This window comes from Nesoenas mayeri, assembly GCF_963082525.1.
Source record: "Nesoenas mayeri genome assembly, chromosome: 2".
Classification (NCBI taxonomy): domain Eukaryota; kingdom Metazoa; phylum Chordata; class Aves; order Columbiformes; family Columbidae; genus Nesoenas; species Nesoenas mayeri.
This window is the reverse complement of record NC_137543.1, coordinates 148,091,979-148,116,314: the sequence shown is the minus strand read 5'-3', so window position 1 is coordinate 148,116,314 and position 24,336 is coordinate 148,091,979. Positions and strand designations below refer to the sequence as shown.

Here is a 24,336-nt window from a genome sequence, read left to right as displayed (position 1 = left end):
AGTCAGAAAATATTTCATGATTTATTCATAAAATGGTTCTACTTGACCTTTTTGTGCTGCGTAGTTTCTGAAGAACTCTGCGTTTACTTTTGTAGCAGACCTGGTCATATTGTTTCCTGCACTTAAGGAAAAACTAAGTCTATTAATTGCCACTTACGTTAGGCATATTAAGATTTTGTCCAGGTAGATGTGATCTTGTTAGTCCTTTTAAAAAGGATTTTACATTGACTTTACAGTGAATGAATTACTGTTTAGGTCCATATCTTTCTTGAATCTCGCTAAAAGGAATTTCCACTGGCAGTTCTCCTAGAAAACAATTTTTTTTAAATCCAATTACAGCCTTTTCTTTTGAATCTTCTGTTTATCCTGAGCTTCTCTAGTATCTAATTGATATTTGCAATGCCACTGAAAGTTTATGAATTATGAGTTTATGACCAGGACTTCCATCACCTCCCTTCAGCTGTTTTCTGAACAATTAGTTCCCCCAGGTGGCTGTGTCACTGAAGCTTCACAGGTATCCAGGGACAGTGTCCTCCATGGAACAGAACTGGGCAAACCCGACAAAGATAAATTACTGGATTTGCAGTAGCAGCAAAGTAATTTCCATTCTAGTCTGAGTCCTGTCGGAGCAGCATGGTTTCTAGATAATGCCCACTTGAAGCTTGACATGGTTGCTGAAACTAATAGAGGCATGTAGAAGCTGAAGCGTAGGCTTGGATGATGTATCTAACAGTCTCTCTCAGACAGAAGTTCCATGCTTAATCAGGAAGGAACCAGTGTTTTCATCTTGAATAGTGATTTCTGTGGTTGCAGAGGCCAGCCACCATCTTGAGCCCAGAGATTTATCTGTATAAACCTTATTCCTAAGCTCTCATATTGATATAGTGAGGAAAATCTGTGTGTGATTTTTCCAGCTCTAAAGGTTCAAAAAGTTATTAATAATTACAGATGTTTCATGTCTAGCTCTCTTTATGTCAGTTTTCATTTCTTCTTATGAAAATATTTTGATCTGCTCAAAACTTATTAATTGTTAGCTGTAATATGAAATGACTAACTTATAACTTGAAAGACCGTGCTTTCAAAAAAATAGAAAGCTTTTAAAGTTCAGAAACACTGCATGAGAGGTGTTCAGAGAACATGGGGATCTGCTAATAAATGCATTTTAAATTCATTGCAAAAGAGTGTTTAAAGATCTCTTATGTATATGTGTTCTGACTTTTAAGAAATACTTCCAAGACTTTCTTCCTTTATACAGTAGCACAGAAATGTCTTTTTTCATAGTAGGTTAAGCCTCGCATTGCTCACATTTTATATGAGATGTTGCTTTTGAATACTGTTTTACCCACATGTGGCTAATACATTTGATACTACAACTCAAAAGGTTACCTCAAAGCTGTTGGCCTCTTGTTATTCGCTATAGAAGTAGAATTTCCTACATATTTTAAAAGTTATTTATGTTTGGACAATACAGAGATACATACAGCCTAAGTCTACGAGAAATCCAAAATGATGTCTTAAAATACAGGGTGTTTGAAACAGATGGACCCAATTTGAAATCACTATTGCTTTGAAATTGGGTCAATCTTTTTGAAACACCCTGTTTTATTGTTGCCAGTGCTGATAATACAGTACCTAGATGCATTGATTTCTCGATGTGTTAGCTTCTGTTTAGCAGATCTGCTTTTGCATGGGCATTGTTTTGTTACATTTTTCTCTGAGGACAGAAATACTGGAGTCAAAATGCTGGTAAAATTGTATTGGCAGAAAGAATTCTTAATTGCAGAAAGAAACCTTAAATAGAATAATAGAATTGTAGAATGGTTTGGGTTGGAAGGGTCCTTCGAAGGTCATCTAGTCCACCCCTCCAGCCATGGGCAAGGACACCTTCCACTAGACCAAACTGCTCAGAGCCCCGTCCAGCCTGGCCTGGAATGTCTCCAGGGATGGGGCATCTGCCACCTCTCTGGGCAACCTGGGCCAGTGTTTCACCACCTTCATTGTAAAAAATTTCTTCCTCATGTCTGGCCTGAATCTCCCCTCTTTTAGTTCAAAACCGTCACCCCTTGTTTTATTGCTACAGACCCTGCTAAAAAGTCTGTCCCCATCTTTCTTGTAGGCCTCTTTTAAGTGTTGAAAGGCTGCAATAAGGTCTCCCTGGAGCCTTCTCTTCTCCAGGCTGAACAACCCCAACTCTCTCAGCCTGTCCTCATAGGAGAGGTTGCTCTGATCATCTTGGTGGCCTCCTCTGGCTCCTCTCCAACAGGTCCGTGTCTTTCCTGTGCTGAGGGCTCCAGAGCTGGATGTTGTGGGGAACCATGTCAAAGGTCTTAACAGACATCCAGATAGATGACAGCACGATAATGAAGCAACTGCTATGTATATTTTCGAACAACAAGAGGGAAGTGATTCTGGAAATTGAGAAAGTGGAGTTACCTAACAGTGGAGATTATTAATATTTTTTCTTTTTTTCTTTTTATTTTTCGTAAGTTGTGTTAGATACTAATTTCCTGAAAAGTAGATTGTGTTAACTTTGACATATATCAGTATATGGTTGATAGTGCAATAATCCGGAATAATTCGGGAATACAAAAGACTGAATTAGAGAGGAAGCTGAAGAACTTTATCTAAATATGAGCTATGTACCCATGGTCTTGTACTACTGTATGACTTATCTATTCAAAATGACTATTTATGCCAAAAATAGTTTTAATTATTCCCACACTGAAAAATGTCACTAGAAATTTTAAGGTTGAATGTCTGCTTTAATGGAGTCCAGTTAATGTCAAAACCCAATTTTTGTTGTGTAACTTCGTCGTTGTAATGCTCTGTTCTGCCAAGAAGAGTCTTTTGGAGACTATTTAAGGAATCCAGGAAGTATCTCACTGCTCAAAGAATTTCTTGAAATGCACTGTAAACCTAATCCCTTAAAATAATAAATTTGCACAGACTTTAAAGCAAAGAAGACCTTTCTAAAAGATAAAATGCTAAGTGCACAACTAGCGAATCACATTGATGCTCAAATCAGAATTATTTATAGCTTTAAAGAGGTCTAATATTCCATTTCAGGATTTTAACAAACTGTTTTGATCTTCTTCCTTGTGTGGTATACCAGAACACGTTTTCTAAGCATATTTGTACATTCTGTATCTTAGTGTTTGTGTGAATGATGTACTGTGATTTTCCAGTCTTACATTAGAATCTTTTGTTATATTGTTTATTTTTTAACCTATTTTAAATTGCACAAAAGTACTTCTACATAATTTTATTACTCTCAAAAAGTCAAGTACTAAAAAGGTTAGAAATGCACGATATGAGCTTATCCCTGTGGCTTAAATGCTTCTCCTTTCGAAATCACATGTTTGTTACCCATCCTAGGTCTGCATTTAATTCCAGTGTCCCACCCTGACTCTTGGCCGATGCGCTTTCCAAGTCTCAGTTTCTAGTGCTCTTGTCCTTTCCCGTTTGCCCTGTGTATATCCCAGTTTCTCTTCCACTCTGTCATCTCGGCAGTTAAAAGAGGCTGGTTTCTTGTTCCAACTTGGGTGTTTGAACCCAAACCTATAGTTTTAGGAGAAACTCAGCCCAGCCTGAAGTAGAAACATGTTCAATAGAATGTATTAATAATAGCTGGAAAAATTAGCTGCTTAAAGTATCTGTTGAACACACGCCAAGAGCTCACAACTTTGACAACTTTAGGCAGCTTTTCACAGACAAAAGAGAAGCTGCTGTGTCAAATGTCAGGGTTTTAGTCTAATGCACAGATGTGTTACTGTATTTTTTTTTTTTTAAGCAGACATATGTGGGGATGGCTGGCTTTTTCTGTTGAAATTAATTTAAAATAAATATCTGAGGCAAATACCCAGAACAGAATATTTGACCCGAGTAGTTATTAATAGGCAAAGATAGAAACTACTGTAAATTAATCCTTGTAATGTAGAGTTGGGCACTCCAGACAGGTAGGCTTTGTTACCAACCGTACTTCATATCAGCGTGTGGCAGAGCTAGTTTTGAACATAGAAGGCCAGATTCTGCTTTCTAGAATACCTGCAGTTCCGTTGATTTACATGTGGTTAGGGAAGGTGTAAAATCAACACGGAATGTAGCCCCTGTATTTAAAAGCCCCACTAAAGCTACTGAACCTTCATTTCTCTGAGCTTTTTGTTTTGGTGCTATTGACTGTCTGCCATGACACTGAAGCTAAAGCATCCCATCTGTGTGCCATATTAACCAGCTTTACTCAATTATTAAGCTATCACTTTGCATTTGACATGTCATATATTAGATTTTAAAACATTTTTTTTGAGGAGAGAAAAATGGCAAAGAACAAGAAGCAGTAACTTTCTTAATGCATTAACTGAAAGTTAATGTTGTATATTGTCACTTTACATTGTCTTTTTCTGGTTTTTGTTGGTTTGGGGTTTTTTTGGTTTTGTTTTCGTTTGTTTTTTTTTCTGTCTTCTTTTTTGTCCCAAGATCTATTTATAACTGACTGAAGCACTTTTGCAGGTGGTGTTTTTTTGCATGCTAATCCTGCAGAGAAACATTGTGTCCAACAAAGTATGCTGGGTCAGCAAAACCAAGAAACTTGTGCTGGAAAGACAATATCCACAGGTATTTAGTGAGTATGGAGATTTGGCAAAATGAATGATTAACTGTCATTGACAGAAATAAATCTCGTTTTGTCTGTTAGAAAGTTGCGCATTTTTTTTCTTTCCGGTAGAACAGATACTCTTCCTTTCAAAGTCAGCAAAAGACTCAACAAAGTAAACATGCATTTAATAAAATATTTCATTAATCTCTTCCATCTGTATTCTGCCTTTCCCTTCAAAACAAGATGATTCTTTTTTTTTTTGTTATTTTCTGTCACTTGTCCAGTCATACACAAATTAAATACACACCTACACAAGTGAGGTGGTTCTACAAGGATTATTTTAAAACTTAACACTATTACGTAGTGGTTTCTGGCATTCTGGTTGTTTATTTTAATGTTCAAAGTAGACCAGATTAGTGGGGAAAATTAAATTTCTTCGGACACTTTCTACAGTGTCTGAGTTCGCCCACGTTACGTGCTTTGTGTAGAGAACAAACCGAACGAAGTACAAAAGTAAGGCAGAACAGACTACAGCAGACCAGACTTGGATGACTCGGGAAGGAAGGGGAACCATAAATGAAGAACAGCCCTGTGAAAGACTCTCTTTCCTCCAGAGGACTTCCCAGCATGGCTATATCAGAGACTTCGATGCATCATTGATTTTTTTATTGGTGTATCACTGTCACAGAATCATAGAATGGTTAAGGTTGGAAGGGACCTCTGGAGATCATCTAGTCCAACCCCCCTGCTAAAGCAGGTTCACCAGAGCAGGTTCGGATGGAACCTCCTATGTTTCAGTCTATGCCCATTGCCCCTTACCCTGTCATCAGGCAGCACTGAAAGGAGTCTGGTCCCATCCTCTGGACATCCACCCTTCAGATACTTATAAGCATTGATAAAGTCCCCCCTCAGCCTTCTCTTCTCCAGGCTGAACAGACCCAGCTCTCTCAGTCTCTCCTCATAAGAAAAGTGCTTCAGTCCCCTGATCATCTTCATAGCCTGCTGCTGGACTCCCTTCAGTAATTCCTTGTCCTTCTTAAACTGGGAAGCCCAGAACTAGACACAGTACTCCAGATGTGGCCTCACTGGGTCAGAGTAGTGGGGAGGAGAACCTTCCTCGACCTGCTGGTCACACTCTTCCTAATGCACCCCAGGTACCATTGGCCTTGGCTACAGGGGCACATTGCTGACTTGTGGTTAACTTGTTGTCCACCAGGACTCCCAGGTCCTTGTCCACAGAGCTGCTTTCCTACAGGTCAACCCTAAACCTCTATTGGTGCCTGGAGTTATTCCTCAGCACATGCAGGACTCTACACTTGCCCTTGTTGAACTTCATTAGGTTCCTCTCCACCCAACTCTCCAGCCTGTCCATGTCTCTCTGAATGGCAGGACAGCCCTTGGGTGCATCCAGTCCTGGTTGGGTGTATCTAGTATTCTGGTGTCCCATCCTAGGCAATTTTAAGGTTATTTAGAAGAGGTGAAAGCTTATGACATCCTGCAGGTTTCTAAGTGATTTGATACTTGGATCTACTAGCATGGTAACCATTAATCTTTTAACAGAGACTTTCGAAGTAAATGGATTGAGTTGCATTTGATTTAACCTTGTGCTTAATTATTTAAGAGTCTGCCTGTTGCCCCAACTCCATGCCTATTTGAAAGGCTGAGAATGCAGCAGTTAAAAATTAGCTTCATGTCATTCAGATATTAAATCTAATGTTTTCATTCATTTCTTTTATTCTTAATGAAAATTTTAAAGAAAGTATAAAAATTTTTGTCTTGTAGTGAAGGACCTGTAGACTGACTTACAGAAAAAATGATGTATAAAACCAAGGGCCATCCTCAAAAATGCCACTTAACTGAAATTTCCCCTTTTTAGATGCAGGACTTCATGGGTTTGCATAGGCATGAAGCCTTTTCCTTGGGCCACAACCGACAAGTCAAAATGAGTCCTTTCAATAAGAGACAGAAATAACTCAGTAGATGTGGAATAGATGTGGAATGTCCCTGAAAGATTCTTTTAAGTTTCCAAGTAGCCTTGTGGTAGCCAGACCATATTGAAGACCTTCAGTGTCAGGGTGGTGAAGACATGAATTACTGCAGCGGTCTCTGTGTGCAAAGGAAATTGTTGAAACTTTTTACCAGGTATAAATGGAAAAGGTAGTTTTGCTCACTGATGGTGCTTGCACACTCTGAGTGGGGTCAGTTTGACCTCTGGTCTGTGAATTGACTGGTTGGTTTTTCCTGATGTTAAAAGCTCTTCCACCAGTTGTTCCAATTAGCTTTCCTGGTCCACAAGCAAAATCTTAACAGAGTCTGAAGAACTGTGAGATAACTCGTCTGCATCTAGCCCATTTCCAGCTGTAGGCACTGGGTAAGCTGCATAACTACAGCAGCTGTGTTGGATGAGAGGGAATGCCAGAGCTGAGTAACCTTTGCTTGCCAGAGGCACTGCAGTGAGCATTTCTGCACTAAACTGTCTAATGTAAACTTGCGAGAAAAAAGAAAACATAATTGTATTGAAGGCTGATACCAAACATAGCTTGCCTGGAAGATGTATTTATGGTAAAATTATGCTGGTTGGAAAAAGAGCATTTGTTTAAAAATCCCTTCACAAGTAGTTATATCAATGCTTAGTATTGTGTTAACTGCATAAGAACATTGATCTAAACATATCTTGTTTCAAAGAGCATTTTGCGGTTGATATTCATGAAAGTCTTGGCTTCTGGAATGGAACTTTCTTGTAGAATGCTGAGAAGATACGTTGAGACAGGTCGCTGTACTTGAGAAGCATATGCTTCTTTTTAAAGCTAGTGTCATGCATTATTTCTACAAATATTTTCTCCTAAACTCAATTAACATCTCTTTTGTGGTGCTTTGGCTGCACTTCTGTAGAGTTGGGATTTCCACAGCAAAGCTTCCACCTCACAGCATTCAGTACTGTTGGTTGGAGAGCAGGTGCCTTGTAACTGGGAGTGTAAAGCAGCACAGGTAGGGTTCTGATGAAGTTTTGCAAATTGGTGAAGGAGATTTTGAAATAAAAAGGGAGAGGTGCAAACCAAACGTGAGAGAGAATGGAAACTACTTCATATGGAATATTTTGGCAAGCTGAATAAAGGCTGATTTGGAAGAACTCTTTAATGTCTGTATAAGACAAGCGTCATCTGGAAAACTAAGAGCAGACTCTGTCCCCTAAAATAAAAGTATACTTGTTCTGTCATCTACTGTATGCAAGCTGTACAATTTGAACTATGACTAGCATTGAAGTTTAGGGCTAGTTTGGTTAATGATTCCAATACTTTACATCATTTTGTTGTAGTTCTCAGAATCTCTTAAAAGTATTTGCTCAAAAGCAGCAACAAGACAATATCTTGCAGGAAACAAAAAATAACATGAGTATTATTAGTAATCTTAGTAGTTGGAAAGATAAAGGTTTCTGTATATTTAGTGATTGTACACTGGCAGAAATTGAAGTTCTTAACGAGAAGTAGTACACACTCCTAGCTTTTGGAGAACAAAAAGGCCTGTAGGGAAACAAAATTTTAGATTTATGTTTCTGCTTTTTCCAGGTTGCACAAAGTCTGTAGGCCTGGACTTATCCCTGTGTATAGAGATCTCTTTATGTTTGTGCAGAATTTCCATATGTGCAGTAGTCCAGTCTGCACAGAATATCTAGAAATTCCGGACTTCTCTACAGGCACTGAGGAGAAAGAAAGCTATAGTGGTACCCAGTTTCACTGAATTGGTGGATCAAGAAGCTGCAGGATAGACTCGAGGTTTGATGCTGTGAATGGCAATAAAAGGATCAAAGTTTCATGCCCATGCATAGTTATTACTCTATGAACCTGTTGCATGTGAAAGAGTTTGGAGAAGCATCAGACCTGCTGTGTATGAACTGTACAGCTTATATGTGATTGCTCAGTGCATCTAGTGTGTCCTGAAGGCACTGGATTTGCGGCACGTGTGCATACCGTGAGTGTGCACGTATAGCTGTCCAGGAGCTCTGGTCATAAAACACGATGGCTCTGTAACCTACAGTGCACGTTGCGAAGTGTGTGACGTCTGAGAAGAACATCCAGGATTAAGATAAACTTACTGGAGTTTCCAGCATTGATAGTAATTCACAGTTACCTCTTTAAGTCCACAACCATGTATAAATGCATTTGCAATACAAGGCTTCACAATTGTAAGGAATGGAAACTTCCCTATGGAATTACTTTATTGCATTATTTCAGGGTCCCAGCATTTGCCCTTACATATTCTCTTCAACTGTGATTCCTCTCTCAAAGTGTATTTTTCTTACATTGCTGCCTTCCCAAATTGCCTCTCTGCTTGTGATCTTTGTACTTGAATTTTCAGTGATTGAGATTGTCGGGAATTATTTTTTTTTTTCAGGAAATCTATCCCAGTTTTTAAGAACTGGAAGCATCAGTAGTTAATTTTGTTGAGTGCCTAATGAGGCTGTTCTATGAAATGGTAGTGGTACTATTTACTGTATATTTAATCCTTTTTACTGGAGTCTCTGAGATGTCAGCGTATATCTGTGCTGCTCAATGCAGCTTATATCTTACACACTTTACCTTTTTCCTTTTATTTGATTTACTTAATTATCCTCACATTCTCCTTTACTAAAAATATTTACAACGTTACTGACACAAGTAGAAACAGGAGTGACCTGTGATACAACCTTGGTAAATTGCATCTTTCAAAAAAATGTCTGAATAACTTACTGCAGTAATTCTATTATGCATTAAAGGCACATAAGCAATGCGTGTGATTGGGCACTTAACAATCGTACATATTCTCTTAAGTCCTCTTCACTTATACTACACATAAGTATATTTTATAGCAGTAATTTTTTAAAGATTTCATTAGGCTGTATCTGATAAAACCTGCAAATTCTAGATGTTACAGAAACTGAAAGATAGCATGAGTCTGGTTTAGAGATAATCATATTCAGAGCAGGCGCTCAGGAAAGTTCTGCATCATGGATTTTAAATCCTGTCCCTGTTAGTTCTTCCAGATGAATATTGTCAGCCCGCTAGTGCAGCTTTTCCAGGGCAAAAGAGGCTTATAAGTGTATTTGTTCTGAAATGCCATGTAGTTCCTAACCTAGAATGAAACAGCCATTTAAGATTAGATTAAGAGGGCTTTTTTTTGCATATCTATATTCAAGCACATTGCTTCAGGGAGTATTTTTGTTTCAACTATGAAACTTTTGCAATTCTAAACTTAATTTAGTGGTCATTTAAATACCTAAATATTTTAATAAGTTTGTGTGTAATAGTATCCTTTGTAAGCAGTTTTATTTTTGATACTTTTTTTTTTAAAAAAATAAATACTGTATGTTATGTTATCTAGTTTTCTTATGTTATTCTTACAGATAAACACAAGTCCCCTTCAGATATAATACGAAGTTTTCAGAAGAAAAGTCAGTTCAGGACCATTGCTCCAAAAATGGTACCAAAAATTTTAACTTCTGGAGTTGTTTCTTGTATTCAGTCATCTTTGCCTGAGCAAAATCCACCAATTTCAGCTGCAGGCTCTAAACCGCTGGTGGTACCGACTCAAAACTACGCTGTCATGCAGGTGGCTGGTCACGAGGGCACTTTTTCTCTGTTGGCTTTGCCGTGTGTTGCCCCTGCCCTAACGCAGCAGGTCCAGCAGTCAAACGTGGCCCCTTCTGAAAACCTAAAGCTGCCTATCCCTAGGTACCAACCTCTAAGAAACAAATCACTGAGTGACAAAAAAACAGCACAAGTTTCTGTTTTGGGTGCATATAACAAGAATCCTACCAAAGCATCAATCCCTGTGACTACCTTAACTGAAGACTGTCCTGAAACTCATTCTAGTTCAGATATAACAGAGCCATTGATGCAAACGGGCTGTGACTCAGCTGAAATGACAGTTGCCACATCGGTAAACAGAAGGAATTGTGTGGAATCTGGATCTCCTTTAGTGAACAAATCTGAAACTGCTAACGGCAATGTTTCTGGACCATCTGTAGTTAAAGACTCTTTATCCAGGCCGGCAAGTACAATTAATCCCATGAAACTAAGTCTATGCTCTGTGAAGACAGCATCTGAAACCACAAGGGAGTCATTCATAAAGTCTGAGAAGCTAAAAGAAAAGCCCACAAATTCTGCAAATTCTGTTACTGTCCTGTCACCAGCAGTTTTTGGCAGCACAATACAAATGACTTCATCAGCACCGAAAGGAAAACTTCCTATTTTGCCTTATTCAAGGATGAAAAATTCAGTGCTCTGTAAATCTAAGCAGAATACTAATGCTACGGATGTAGCTGGTCCTTCACTAAAATCTGAATGTGAAAAGGTACCAGCTTTGGCGAAAACCTTGCATGTTGCTACTAAAGCATCTGATAAGCGATTAGCCGTCCCCAGGCAAACCATTCGAGAAAATACCTTCTCTCCATCCAATAAAGTGGATGTCGACAGTCTTAAAAAATTGAACGGTGCAGCCTCTAAAAGAAGAGCCAGGAAAAGAAGAGCCCCAGATGATTTATTGGCTTTTCAGACCAAGCGAAGGAAATGCATCATTAATAAGTTTAGAGAAGGAAGAGAGAGGGTGAAAGTTGATCTTCAGCCACCTGAAGACAAAAAAGCAGAGGCTGTGAAAAAATACCGTAGTATTAGACCAAAACCAATGGTAGTTGTGCAGGCTTTTGCACCACTGACTGCTGCAACGATACTCAAGACACCGTCTCCTGACCATTTACACGCAGATAGGTTTTTAAATAGTGCCCTTCCCAACAAATATTTAAATTACAAGCAAAGTGATGCTACATCAGCTAAATCAAATGATTTAAGTAGAAGTGCATGTTCAGCTGTACCTAAGCCATTGCATAAATGTCATGTTTGTAACCACATTTTCCAGTTTAAGCACCATCTTCGGGACCATATGAACACACACACAAACAAACGACCTTACAGCTGTCGGATTTGCCGGAAAGCCTATATACATTCTGGCAGCCTGAGCACACATATGAAACTGCATCACAATGAAGGCAAACCCAAAAAGCTTGTGTGCTGTGAATTCTGTGCTAAGATTTTTGGCCACGCAAAAGTGTACTTTGGCCACCTAAGGGAAGTTCACAGGGTTGTTATCAGCACAGAGCCTTCTTCGAGCGACCAACAGCCACACAGGGCTTCAAAGAAGCGAGACGCGAGTATAAAAGGGGCAGAAGAAGCAACAGAGAGGTGAGTGTTTTCACTAATTAAATGCTAATGAAAACAGGACTTCAGATTGTCAGTGGAAGTTCATAAACATCACCATTATGAAAATTATTGCTTTCCCCTCCCCCCTGAGTGAGATTCCTAATGGTTTAAATATTTTCTTACAGAATCTGGTCAATCCATTAGACCATCTGGTATCTTTTAACTGATTTATCGAATATAAATTATTACTGACACTTGAATATCCAAAGTAATTTTGCATCCATTCTAGTAATACCCAATATACTGCCAGCAGAGCTATTTTGATCAGTTGATTTCTCACAGCTAGCACTTTTTCTGTTCTCTCTCCTGTGTTCTACCCATTTGGGGTTTTCCCCAGAAGAGAAGAGAACCGACAGCAATAAGTGCAAAGCAATTCATATTTCAGTATTAGCTTGTAGTTTATTTGCCCTATTAAATGTAATTATCCCATTTCCTTCTCTGGAGTGCTGTGAACTAATCCGTCTTGTGTGTTGATTACTGCTGCTCTTGCGATCACTTAGCTAAGGAGAAAAGTTAGCATTTAGCTTATTAAGATGGATAGAACATTCTTTTATCTCTGCATTACAATTTTGAGGTGAAATTTCTTGACGCAGTACAGTTGTTGGCTTTTTTGTTTGTTCCACGGTGCATTTACTTCTTTTTAAGCACGTTTTAATAAGCTCGGGGCTTTAACCTGGTGCATCACTGTGACTCTACAGATCAATTGTACACACTTTGCTTTGCACAGCTCCACTCTCTGGGGCTTCAGTTAGGATTTTTCAAGGTACTGAACCTAAGAAACATCGGTGCCTTTCTTTCAGCCGTACCAGCCTTCGTACAATGAATCATTTAGTTTATCCGTTTTGTTATCACCGTATGTCTAATGTGTATAAATACACAGTATAACGTGGTCCTTTTTTTAGACATTGTGAGAAGGTTTCTGTGATCTTCTTTTGACTGGCTTAACTTGAACTGGGGACTTTCTAGCATTATGAGTCTCTGCGTCCTTTATTCTGCAGAGCCACCATAAATCAATGAGAGGGTCTGTCCAAGTGTAAATTTTGTATTTAAACTTTTAAAAACTGTGTTACAATCTTTTAGGAAAAAAAAAAAAAAAGAAGGAACTTTGATGTTTCATTGTTTCCATCTTGGAGTGGGAGGTGGAACATGTGGTTTTGCCTTAAACTGACCTTAGATCACCCAGCGTAAACAAGTTAGTTTCTCTTAGTAGTACGCTACATGTAATATTCATTTTCACTTTTCTGTCACAGGCCTAGAAGTATTTGGGTTGCCCTCATGAAGTCAGGAGCTTAAAAAAAGTTGTTAACCTTTTATTGAAAGGTTACTATTGTTAAAAGATTATTTCTAGCAAAGCTAATTTTGGAGATAATTCTTAAAGTCAGCAGTGCTGAATAACATTTGGTTTTAGTTGTTTCCTAACCAGCCTTATTACTTTTTTTTCTGTTCCTAATAAATCAGATATTGCAGCAACAGTGCCTGTTTTTAATTAAAAGAATGTTTCATGAATGTCATGTCTTCTTGGAAGTTATAAGGACAGAAACCGCCATCTCTGTGCATGGCTGGTACTGAAGTAGTTCATATTTCCTTTTTTTAACAGGGGAAATAAGTGTAATTTTGAGGACCTATTCCATAACCCAGGAGAAGCGAAGCTACAGATCAAATGTAGTCGATGCCAATTTATTGTACACTCTTTTGGCGAAATGAAGTTTCACTTACTGTGCTCTCATGGAGAAGAGATCCAGGGAAGAGTAAAGGAAGGAGTTTTGCACGGAAATAGAGGAGCTAAGGGGGAGCTGATTAAACACACAGCCCACTTCTGGAAACAGCGCAACGAGAGAAGACATTTAGCAAAAAGCAGTGCCCATGAGGAGGAGGTTTACGCTTCTCCAAAACTGAAAAGACAGATGTACTTCCACCAGCAGAATAATGTTGATATGTTATCTAAAAGTGAACTGACTCAATCAGGGAGTGGCGAAGCAGCCAAGGAGGTGCAAAATGTAGGTTTTGATACGCCAAGCAAAAAAATAGAAGTTTGGTCTAAAGTGGGCTATAATTGCATTTTATGCAAACAGTTATTTGGAAGAAAAGAGGATCTTTGTAATCATTGGCAGAGTCATCATAACTGTGAAGACCCTTCCACTTTATGGACTATTTTTAGTTTGTTATCAAAACAAGGAATTATTGAACTTTCTGATAATGATGAATATTGAAGCTCAATTCTACAGTGCTATGAAAAACATCAGCTACCTTACCAAATTGTTTATGGGTTTTTTTGCTGTATTGCTAAACTAACTCAAGAGATTTATTACTTTGGAGGTTTACTTGGTGGGCTTGTTGTTTGTTGGTTGGCTGGCTTGTTTTGGTTTGTTTGTTTGTTTTAAAGTTATGCTAACCTTTATTTTGTTAAACAGAAAATGTATTTCTGCAGTATCATTCCAGATGGGTACATGCAAGCCAATTATGAAATACTGTGCTTAAAATTCATGCTTAAGGAACTAAGCAGCAGCAAATGCTCAATACTGATGGTTAACGCCAAGGAAAAAATTGTAAAGTCAAATTATGCTCTACACACAAAAATAAATCAGTTTATACAAAGTCGTCTCAATCTTGAATGAAATGACAAGCCAGACTGAAAGTGTAGTTTCAGTCCCAACTGTGCTTCCAGATCTTATGATAAATATATATATATATGCGTGCAGTTCTCTGAATCCTCTGAATGTACATACATGCAACCAGCATTCAGGAGCTTTATAACCTATAATTTAAGAGCTTTTAATTCTTGTTTTCTTGATTTCAGTGTCTTCAACCATGTTCATTGCTTGCAGGTTTGTTATTGGGAGTACTTTTAGGTCTTATATTCTGCCATGGTAACAGCAAGGATCTTTGTATTTTTAAAGACAAAAATCTACATGTATTTTTTTGCCTGTAGCTCTTTGGGTTGAAGATGAGTTTGTTGCTACCCATGAAGATGGAACCCTCAAAGCTTGACTGCTTTATGAAAAAAAAGAATCAGGTTTGTTGTAACAATAGTAATCTGAGTTGGTGACTCCTGGGAGGTCTGACATTCTGCAATGGACTGCACGTTTCACAGTGAACTGGGAGCATATTCCGTGTACCTCCCGCGACAGCAGCGCCCTTTGCACACTGCCTTCGGCACTCTTGCTGTACGGCTTTTGTGCCTCTGCCCTTGGCCCGGATGGTGGCTTCAAAACCATCTCCACACTAGTGCTCTATCTGTTTCTTCTTGTGGTCAAACTGTAATTGAGGGATTGCAATGATGAAGGAGTCATTCCTAAAATGTCCTGAGTGGCTTCTCCCTGTTTTGCAAAAGTTGTGGTGATGAGAACATGGGAAGAGACCTAAAAATGTTGGCTTTTTCTGAGTGGGATTCCAGAAGATGTTGCAATATTTTGTGAGTTTGGTTTATTTTTAAACAGTAAAGGCAGTTTTGATGAGCTAATAGTTTTGAATGTAATTTCTTGTTGTATGGTGTTTTGCCCTGGAGTTGAACTGTAAGACTGGATCCAAAAACAAGTAAAAGGAAAATGCTCGTAGGACTGCACAGGTGCCTGGTAAGGTGGAAGTATCCCTGTAGATTTTCAAAGCTTCCTTCCTACTGTCTGTTACCATAAATACATATTTGTGGTTGTTTCTTTGCTTTCGTGTATTACTTTCATGTGCAGAACTACTTAAAGAATACTGCTTGTTCTTACTATTGGGTATGGCACACCCATCTTTTAATGCATACAATATAGTCATATTTATTTTCATTGGGCAGATGGAAGAGAATGGCATAATTTGGAAAGGAATAGCTAATTTTAAAGTCAGTGTTCCAGATGAAACTGAGACTATATTTAACTTCGTAGAGTGTGTTTGCATTTAGAAGCATTTTTCCCCCCATCTTAATCCTTTAACTTTCAAAATCAAACAGATTTGTGTTTCCTGTGAAACAGAAATATGAGAACAATCCCTCCTTCGCATAGTTATGATATATCAAAGGGAAGTTCATTCCCAGCATAAAGCATCCATTTTAAGAGCTGGGGAAAAAAAATATTGAAAAGATTTGATCATGTTCATTATTTAGGACGTACATTAAATCACCTTCCTTGCAGTATCACCCATTCCTTGGCATAGTTTAACATGAGCTGAAATGAATGCAGCTCAGACATGGAGTCTCTCCTGTTCAGGAACAGCACCAATGGTGGCAGAGTTGTCCTTATATTTTCAAGAAGTATTTGTTAAAAATGGTGGTGCACCAGAGCCAGCGATGCAGATGAGGTTTTTGGTGGTGGTTTTCTGGCAAGAGGAGTCACCTTCCATTTTGTGTGAAAGCAGGGGGGAGCTGCCACGATGACGGGAGGAGGGAGTTTGGGACGAGGGAGGGGGTTGCATTTTTTTAGAATGGAAATTTTCCTGTACAGTCTTTTCTTCATACTTTTGTGCTTCTCTCCCTTTCTTTAGTCCGGGTGAAATGGATAAAGGGGTCTCAGCTTTCAGCAATTTCAGGACTGAAAACATGTTTTAAAGTATGGTTCTAAGCCATTTCTCAGTGTCCTTGTAAATGTTTAAATTTAGAAGCCTGGATTGTTTTTTTTTCTGAGCCTGAAAGCATTCTTATGTTTCAGGCTATTACGATTATGGTAGATTATGGAAGGTTAGGATTTTTGAAAATAGCTTTGCATTGAATACAGATGTGTCCTTTGTTTAAAATGTGTTTGTTTGGCATGTTTGTTCATTTTGATAACATTTGGAGGCATGAAGTTGAGCCTTATTCACAGCAACATTAAATAATGCGTGTTTGCTGTTCGGTGGAAGGGTTGTTACAAATACAGTTTGCTGTTTACCTTGAAGCTGGACAAGTTAACATCTGATTTTGCCCATAAATTATATTTTCAAATTGTTAAAACGAATGTTATTGTTTTTGTAGCTGTAGTTTTGTTCCCCTCTGATTTTTCATTAAATCTCTGTTTCAGCTTCACTGTTCAACTTTAAAGCTGTTCCTCACATGGAAAGTTGTTCCTTCATCATCACACCATAAATAATCAAAGCTGGACGAGTTCCATCGCTTCTCTGGCTTGCAGAGCATTGCCCTGCTCCAGCTGCAGAGCTACAGTTTCCTATGGCTAACTTGACATAGCTGCTGGCAATAAATGTTTTACTTCATTTCTTTATTAGAATTTAGGTCTCTGCTGTTTAGCTCCCTCAGACTTTCTGTCATACCTCATTAGATACTTCTTCTATCTACTATTCACTGAGCTCTTTAGAGAAAGTGTCATAAGAAGGATGAACAGGTATTTAGGAGAGCAGATTTCAACCCTAACTTTGTGGAGATGATGCTGACGTTTGAGAATCACCAGCTTATCTAGGCTCAGCCATGTAGTATATTATATTTCTACAACACATCCACCTACATGCGCATCTATTTTGGAAAGAAATGTATACTTCAGATTCAGCTGTCAGTTATTATTATCAAACCTGTACAATGTAGGTTGGCGATTATTATGCATAAAGATTAAAATGCTATTAACCATAGTAGGTTTACTTGTCAAATTCCTTATAGCTCTGAAAAAGGAAAATCTCTGCGTGCTTAGTATGACACAGAAAAAGTTGAGTCTCATGAAGAAAATTCCGATGGCTTAAAAAGGTTGTCCTCATTTTGGTGTGTGCTTTTAGAGCTCATCTGTCACACTAGGATTTTCTCCACGTTTTGTAAAATTACCATAATTTTTCTTGGGTAGGAATACTGAAAAAGACCTGAGCCTGCAAGCAAGTTTCAGGAAAAAATGTGTTTACTTCCTTTCTCTGTGCAGACGGACATGTCTGTGGGATCAAATTAGCCTGGGTGGCCTCACAGAGCCATGCACAATTGGGGCAACATGCAAGATTCGGGCTTCAGTGCATGACTTCGTGTGGCTGACTGTTCTGCGGTTCCAAAGTAGAAGCTGCAAATTTGAGTGTAAAAAGAAGTTGCTTTTCAGACTTGAGTGAATTTCTAATACATTATTGAAAAGCCTTCAAGAAATCCTAAGAAATAACAATAGCATACTTCTCTACTTGTGCTTTGTTTAGCAATTTTATTGATGTAGTAGTACCAGGAGTGTTCTAAAATACGATAGGTCTGGTGCTGTCGAGTACAAAGAAAACTTTCTCCCTTCTATTTTTTTTCACATTTTATTGACTTCTCTATGTAAGCATTAGAAATGGTGGAATGAATTGTGATTTCTGCTGCTGACAAATCTCAGAAATATTATTCCAAAGTTATTTTGCAGGAATTTTCAATTTAACCTAGAATAACAGATTAAATCAGTGAAGTGAAATGAGATTAAAGAGATACATAAGCAAACTGTCACATGAATGGACTTCTCTGCACAATTACACTGCTGTAGATGAAATTTATCAATAAAAGGTCTTCTGCTGGTAAGTACAGACAGTTTGTTCTGTCCAGAGTTACTTAGGATGGCGAAGGGACATAAGAGTTAAAAAAATGTCCATACCTTCTCTTTGACTTGAATTTTGTTAAATATTTCTACTGTTGTTCCACTCCAGATCATGGTCCAGGGCACATAGATACTTGGACACTCTCTTGGGGATTTACAGCGTAATTCAGTGGGGGAAACTGGAAGAAATATGTGAAGGAAGTAATGATGATGAAGGTTGGTGCAGTGTACTGAATATGAGGTCTGTTTATGTGCAGGTGTCCTGTAGCCTTAGTCCGAACTTCTCCCTTCACCTGTTCCATGGTTCCAGAGGCTGCTCCCATTTGAGGTCCATCGGTCTGGAGCATCCTTGGCTTCCATGGGCATGAGCTCTTCCAAGTGGCACAACTGACCTTGTGAATGTCCTTCTTGTGGCATCACAGTTGAACGCTTGTAGATAGGTGAGCCACATGCTGACTGCTGAGACCGGCTGCTGCCAGACTGGAAACATGGTCTTTCAGATTGCCGAGGGAAGCATCTTTTAGCTTGAGTCTGTAAAAGTGAATTAAAATGCTACATCAGTCTTAGCAAAATAGGAAAATGGCTCAGTCCATTTCCTGCAGATACAACACTGATAAGTAGTAGGAAAAAAAGTGAAAGGTTTGCTATAAGAAAAATAAGCTGCTAAATGTGATTTGAGGTGTTGTTGGAAAAGACTAGAATGTCCCATCACCAGGTTAGAATCATAGACTATGATCAGGGAAGTTCCGTAGAAGTGTCTCATGCAGATCTGATGGTGTAAAGCAGCAATTCAGAGGCTGACTGAGATTTTTTTCTTTTCTCCTCTTTTCCCTTCTCTTTTGCTGTTTTACTTTTGATTTTTCTGTTTTCTAGCCACCCTATGTTTTCAGCATCCTCTGTGAGCTGCTCTGGCTGAAGGCAATTTATGTATGTCTGGCTCAGCAAAGTCAGCATTGTGTCTGGCATCTTTGCTACTAGCCAAAAGCCTGGCATTGAGTAGTTGTGAATGCAGAGTGTTTTGCAGAGTGTTTTGCAAAAAAATGGTTGCAGGGGACCCTGGAGGTCGGCCAGGCCAGCCCAAAGCAGGGCTTAACACCAGCCTGGGAGCGGGGCAGAGCTCGGCTTTATGGAAACTATTTCTGTTGCTCTTCCCACTGGTCCATCTCCAGTGGTGGAGTCACAGACGTAAACAAGGCTTTGCTGTGGTCACTGATACTTAAAGCACAGTCATAAACAATTTTGTGACATTTGTAAAGAAAGCACAAAACTTGAGACAAAAAATTCCCCCCAGAACCAAATTAAGTTGTGGTTTCAGTTTGTGATCCTTCAGTAGTGAGAACTTCTTTTGGCACCAAACCCTGTCTTTTTTGTTGTTGTAGACCATGGCCAAACCTCTTGTCTACCCGTTTGTGCCCCTTTGGCTACTCTGCTTTTTCTGGGACCTCAGTCTCTGTGCCTTTCATATGCAATGAATATACTACTTTTTTTCTACAGTTGATTTAGGACAAAAATAAAGCATTTTATTTGCTGTATGCTGAGTAATTTTGTGCAGCTTCAGATTTAATCTGACTTTTGAACATACACCCGATCAAGGAGATCAATATACCTTCCTAGTGCTAGAAGCTATAAATGACATGGTGAGAGAGGAAAGCAATAAATATCCCTGTGACCATACCTTTGAAGCAGTGCAGTTGCTTCCCACTGGAAGTTTAATTTCTTCGTGTTTTTAGTTAAAAGCTTTTATTAATTTTAGCTGAAGTAAATACACTGCTATACTTCGCTATACAAATAAATCCTTTTTCAGCTCTGAGTCCTTGGAGTTTGAATCCTGTCCAGCCATTTTCTGCTATCTGCCAATTCCTCGCTAAGTGCAAACCTGACACTCTTGCCAATAAATCCACCTTCATGCCATTTGAAGTCATCTGCCATCTTTTCTCTGCAGCTAATCAAAGTTTGCAAGAAGGTGTTTTTTAAAGGGAACTGGCTCTAAATTTGGGCCATTTAAATTGCACAAGTTAATTAAAAGCAATTGCAGCGAACTATAAAACAGAGAAGAGGTACAAATTGTTTGGAATCTCACTTATTTTTATTCTCTTTTGTGAATAATTGGAGAGCAAATTTTCCAGGGAAGAATTTGTTTCTTTTTCATGCTGCTTTATGTGCTGCTCTCCTAATCCACTTGTTAGCCTCTGCTGAGTACAGCACAGCAGAGCCCAGCCGTGCTTCCTAAATCAATTGTATCCTCTTAAACTCAAAGCACCATTTTATTTTTACCTTGTGAGACAGCTGGGCTGATAGATGGATGGAGCACCGGCACTTCAGGAGACAACCGCCATGTCCACACAGATTAATAGTCTCGTGTCTTTCAAGAGCAGCATTTCCAGTGTCTTTACACATGCACACACGCGCATACAATCACACGCAGAATTAAAAAAGGATTAAGTCTGTGGAACATCTTTAACTTTTTAGTGTTAGTTAGTTTAGTGTTTGTTAGTGTCACACCGTACACAGTGTATTCCAGTTACTTTTCTTTTATTACGATGCAGTAACAGTGTCGTTATATAGCTCACGTATCTGTGGCTGCTCTGAATTCCAACATACCCAGTGGCCACCTGAGTTCTTCCAGGAAATCAGATTAATTGTTAAATTGCTGGAATTTCTTTTAAAAAACCTGCTACTCTTGCTGGTTAACACCACATGTAGGGTTTCAACTCTGTTTCTGAGAGTGATTTATTGGTCCAGCAGAAAAGTCTCGTGCTAAACCTCTCCACTGGGATTTGCTTACATTAGACAGCAATGCAGGTGGCAGTCCATTTCGGCATGGAATGGATTTTTTTCCCCTTTCTTGCTGATAAATGAAGTGCTTATGTAAGGTGAGATACTGAGGAAAAAATGGAAAGCCTGAAGCCCTCAGAGGATCCGTGTGAAACTCCGCGGTTGGCAGAGGAACACGGGGTAAATCTGCTGCGGTTTCGGTACCTGCGGGAGCCCCGATGGCGCCGTGGCCGCTCACCCCGGGGACACTGCTCAGCAAAACCTCCTCGGAGCAGACAGGGTTTGCAGTTGGAAACATTCAGCATCATGGGCAGCACAAGAGGGTGTGTTGACACCAAACTCATTTCAACCGTCACTCAATAATAAATCATCCCCATATCTTCATAGTAGGCATCCTTTATTCTTTGAGCTTTCGTCTTCTGTTTTCATTTTGTGCATAATAGATAGGATCTGGGTTTGAATTAGTGCTCACAAATTGTCTGAAGCTTTACTGTATGTGAGACCACTCCCTTTGGCTACCAGTAATATGTATTGTCTTTCTCCTGAATGATTCGTTTGGTGTCATTTAATGACAAACATTTGGTTGTTCTCACTGTCAAATATATGTAAATCTCCTACCAGTGTCATATTCTTAAATAATTGTAGTGCTTGATTAAATTAGCCCTTTTAAAAAGGATCCAGGTTCACTAATAGCGTTTCCTGCAATGCTCATCTCTAGAGAAAACTGGGCTCTGACTTTTATAGTCAGAACCAATTAGGCTCATCCTTTCCCACCCCCTTTCTCTCTGCAGCATTGAGATGAATCGCATTTTTCAGGCACAGTTCAAGCAGGCTGCCAGGTCTCCGGGGCTCTGTGCCCCCTGGGCTCCGCATTCCCACTGTCAGCTGTGAAAAATAATTCCGCTTTTGCAGTGGTGTCCAAGGGAAGTAAGATGATAAATCCACAAGTTAGATTTAAGAGGGGGAAAGTGCATTATTGTTTACTCAGCATTGAGTAAAGTTTTGTTCTAGGAGATATGACTGCTGTGAGACATGGGAAAGCCTTCTCAGGTTTAAAGCTTTCTAGCTCATGAAGTAGTTAGGGTTCATTTGCACTTAAATGAAAATTTAGAGGTTTGTTCTTACTCACAGTGTTTTTGGAGTCCCTAAAATGTGGCAGTGGTTTTGAAAAACACCAGGCTGAAAAAAAAAACCAGCCAAAAAAAAGTGAATGGTAAACACGGTATAATGAAGACTCATTAAAAAAGTCAAACGAAAATCCCCAACATGTACAGGCTATCTGAGTGTGAATAACTTCTTTCAGATAAAATTCATGATGGAGTAGACCTCTTGTTCACTGCTCCGATGAAAACAATATAATAAGAGCTCCTTTTGAACCAGAAGAAAATGATCTTTGAGCTTTGGAGGACTGAGAAGTTCCCCCTGCAGTAGGGGAGAGGTGCAGATGCGAAGTTTGTCGCTGGGAATCGTTGCTCAGTTCTCTGTGCAGTGTTTGTTCGCAATATTCTCTGCTGTAATGCCATAGTAGTGCTTTGCTGTGGAAAACAGATGCTAGAACTTTAATCACTACTAAGCCTGCAAAGCTGTATCTTCAGTTTACAGTGACAGGAGTCTCCAATTAAAAATAAATAAATAAAGAGGAGCCATTATAATGAAGCCTTAAGTCTCTTTCCACTCACCTTTTCACCTTTCAAGTTTCCTACCCCTCATTATAACAGTGCTAGAATTAATACACATCAGTATCAATTCAGCACAGCCCTCCAGCATCCTTGCTCTGTACAGGCAAGCCCTGTCACTCTGCTAATAAACCTTTAAATGTATCCAAATCCTTCTCAAGGCTTTCAGACAACACAGCAAACAGTGCTTTGCTTGCTATAAAACTGAAGTGATTAGTTTATTTCTAAATGCCAAGCTTCTGTGAAATAAAGCAGCATGGTAAATGCAGCCACCTTCCTTCTTTAACCTGATTTTAATAGCTGGCAGTGCTAATGGCCAGAACTGTAATTGAGTGGGAGAATTTTGAGCTGCTCCATATTTCAACTGATGGAATATTATTATATATTGGAAACATTTTCATAGACCACAAAAGGCTAATGTGTCTCAGGAGCGCGATTCATTCAGGAGGGGCCGAGGTCGCTGTGCATTGCAGCTCACCTGCGCCCAGGCTTATGGAGTCCTGCACCTGCACCTCTGGCTGCCCAGGGCTCCTTTGCTGCTCTGCTCCGCCCGGCGCAGTGTGGGCCGAGGCCGCGGTGCTGCCTGCAGCCAGGGAGCCCTCTGTCGACACAGGTTCTCCTCCCTACCTACTCTGACCCGGTGAGGCCACATCTGGGGTACTGTGTCCAGTTCTGGGCTCCCCAGTTTAAGAAGGACAGGGAACTACTGGAGGGAGCCCAGCAAAGAACTGCAAAGATTATGAGGGGCCTAGAGCACCTTTCTTATGAGGAAAGGCTGAGAGAGCTGGGGCTGTTCAGCCTAGAGAAGAGAAGGCTGAGACAGGATCTTATCAGTGCTTATAAATGTCTCAAGGGAGGGTGTCAAGAGGATGGGACCAGACTGCTTTTGGTGGTGGCCAACAGTAAGATGAGGGGCAATGATCACAGACTGAAGCACAGGAGGTTCCATCTGAATATGAGGGTTCGTCATGAGGAAAGGCTGAGGGAGCTGAGTCTCTTGGAGGAGACTGAGGGGTGACCTCATTAATGTTTATAAATGTGTAAAGGGTGAGCATCATGAGGATGGAGCCAAGCTCTTCTCAGTGACAACCAATGATAAGACACAGGGCAATGGGTACAAACTGGAACACAGGAGGTTCCACTTAAATTTGAGAAAAAACCTCTTCACGGTGAGGGTGCCAGAGCACTGGAACAGGCTGCCCAAGGCGGGGTTGTAGAGTCTCCTTCTCTGGAGACATTCAGAACCCGCCTGGGCACATTCCTGTTTGACCTACTTTGGGTGAACCTGCTTTAGCAGGTGGGTTGGACTAGGTGATCTCCAGAGGTCCCTTCCAAACTCAACCATTGTGTGATTCTGTGGGAGGAGCTGCCTGCGGAAGGTGCGCTCCCCTGCCCGCCAGCAGCTCCCTAGCGAGCCGTGAGAGCTGGTCCTGCAAAGACTTAGTTTTTAGGCACTTTCACTATTTCTGTGATGGTTAATGGTATTTTCATTGCAAGCTTCTGCAGGACTGACACCTGTGATGTGACATCTGTGACACCGAGCTCCTTCTGGCATGTGGTGGTTGTCCATCAGCAAACAGCCGTAGCACCGGGCCGAGTATACACGGGCGTACAATGAAAAGGGA

At 39.8% G+C, this 24,336-nt stretch overlaps 1 protein-coding gene across 4 annotated transcripts in view; it reads left to right on the top strand.

Moving 5' to 3' along the window:
- ZNF438 (zinc finger protein 438) overlaps positions 1-14,402 on the top strand; it is a 52,620-nt gene extending 38,218 nt beyond the window's left edge. For 3 of the 4 annotated variants that reach the window (XM_080340219.1, XM_080340221.1, XM_080340220.1), the window contains 3 exons: positions 4,507-4,611; positions 9,972-11,805; positions 13,421-14,402. In XM_080340219.1, coding sequence (XP_080196345.1) covers positions 4,507-4,611; positions 9,972-11,805; positions 13,421-14,033 — 2,552 coding nt within the window. In that variant the 3' untranslated portion in view covers positions 14,034-14,402. The remainder of the gene's footprint in view (positions 1-4,506; positions 4,612-9,971; positions 11,806-13,420) is intronic. The other variant, XM_080340222.1, reaches the window with a different exon arrangement.
- Positions 14,403-24,336: the final 9,934 nt, after the last annotated feature.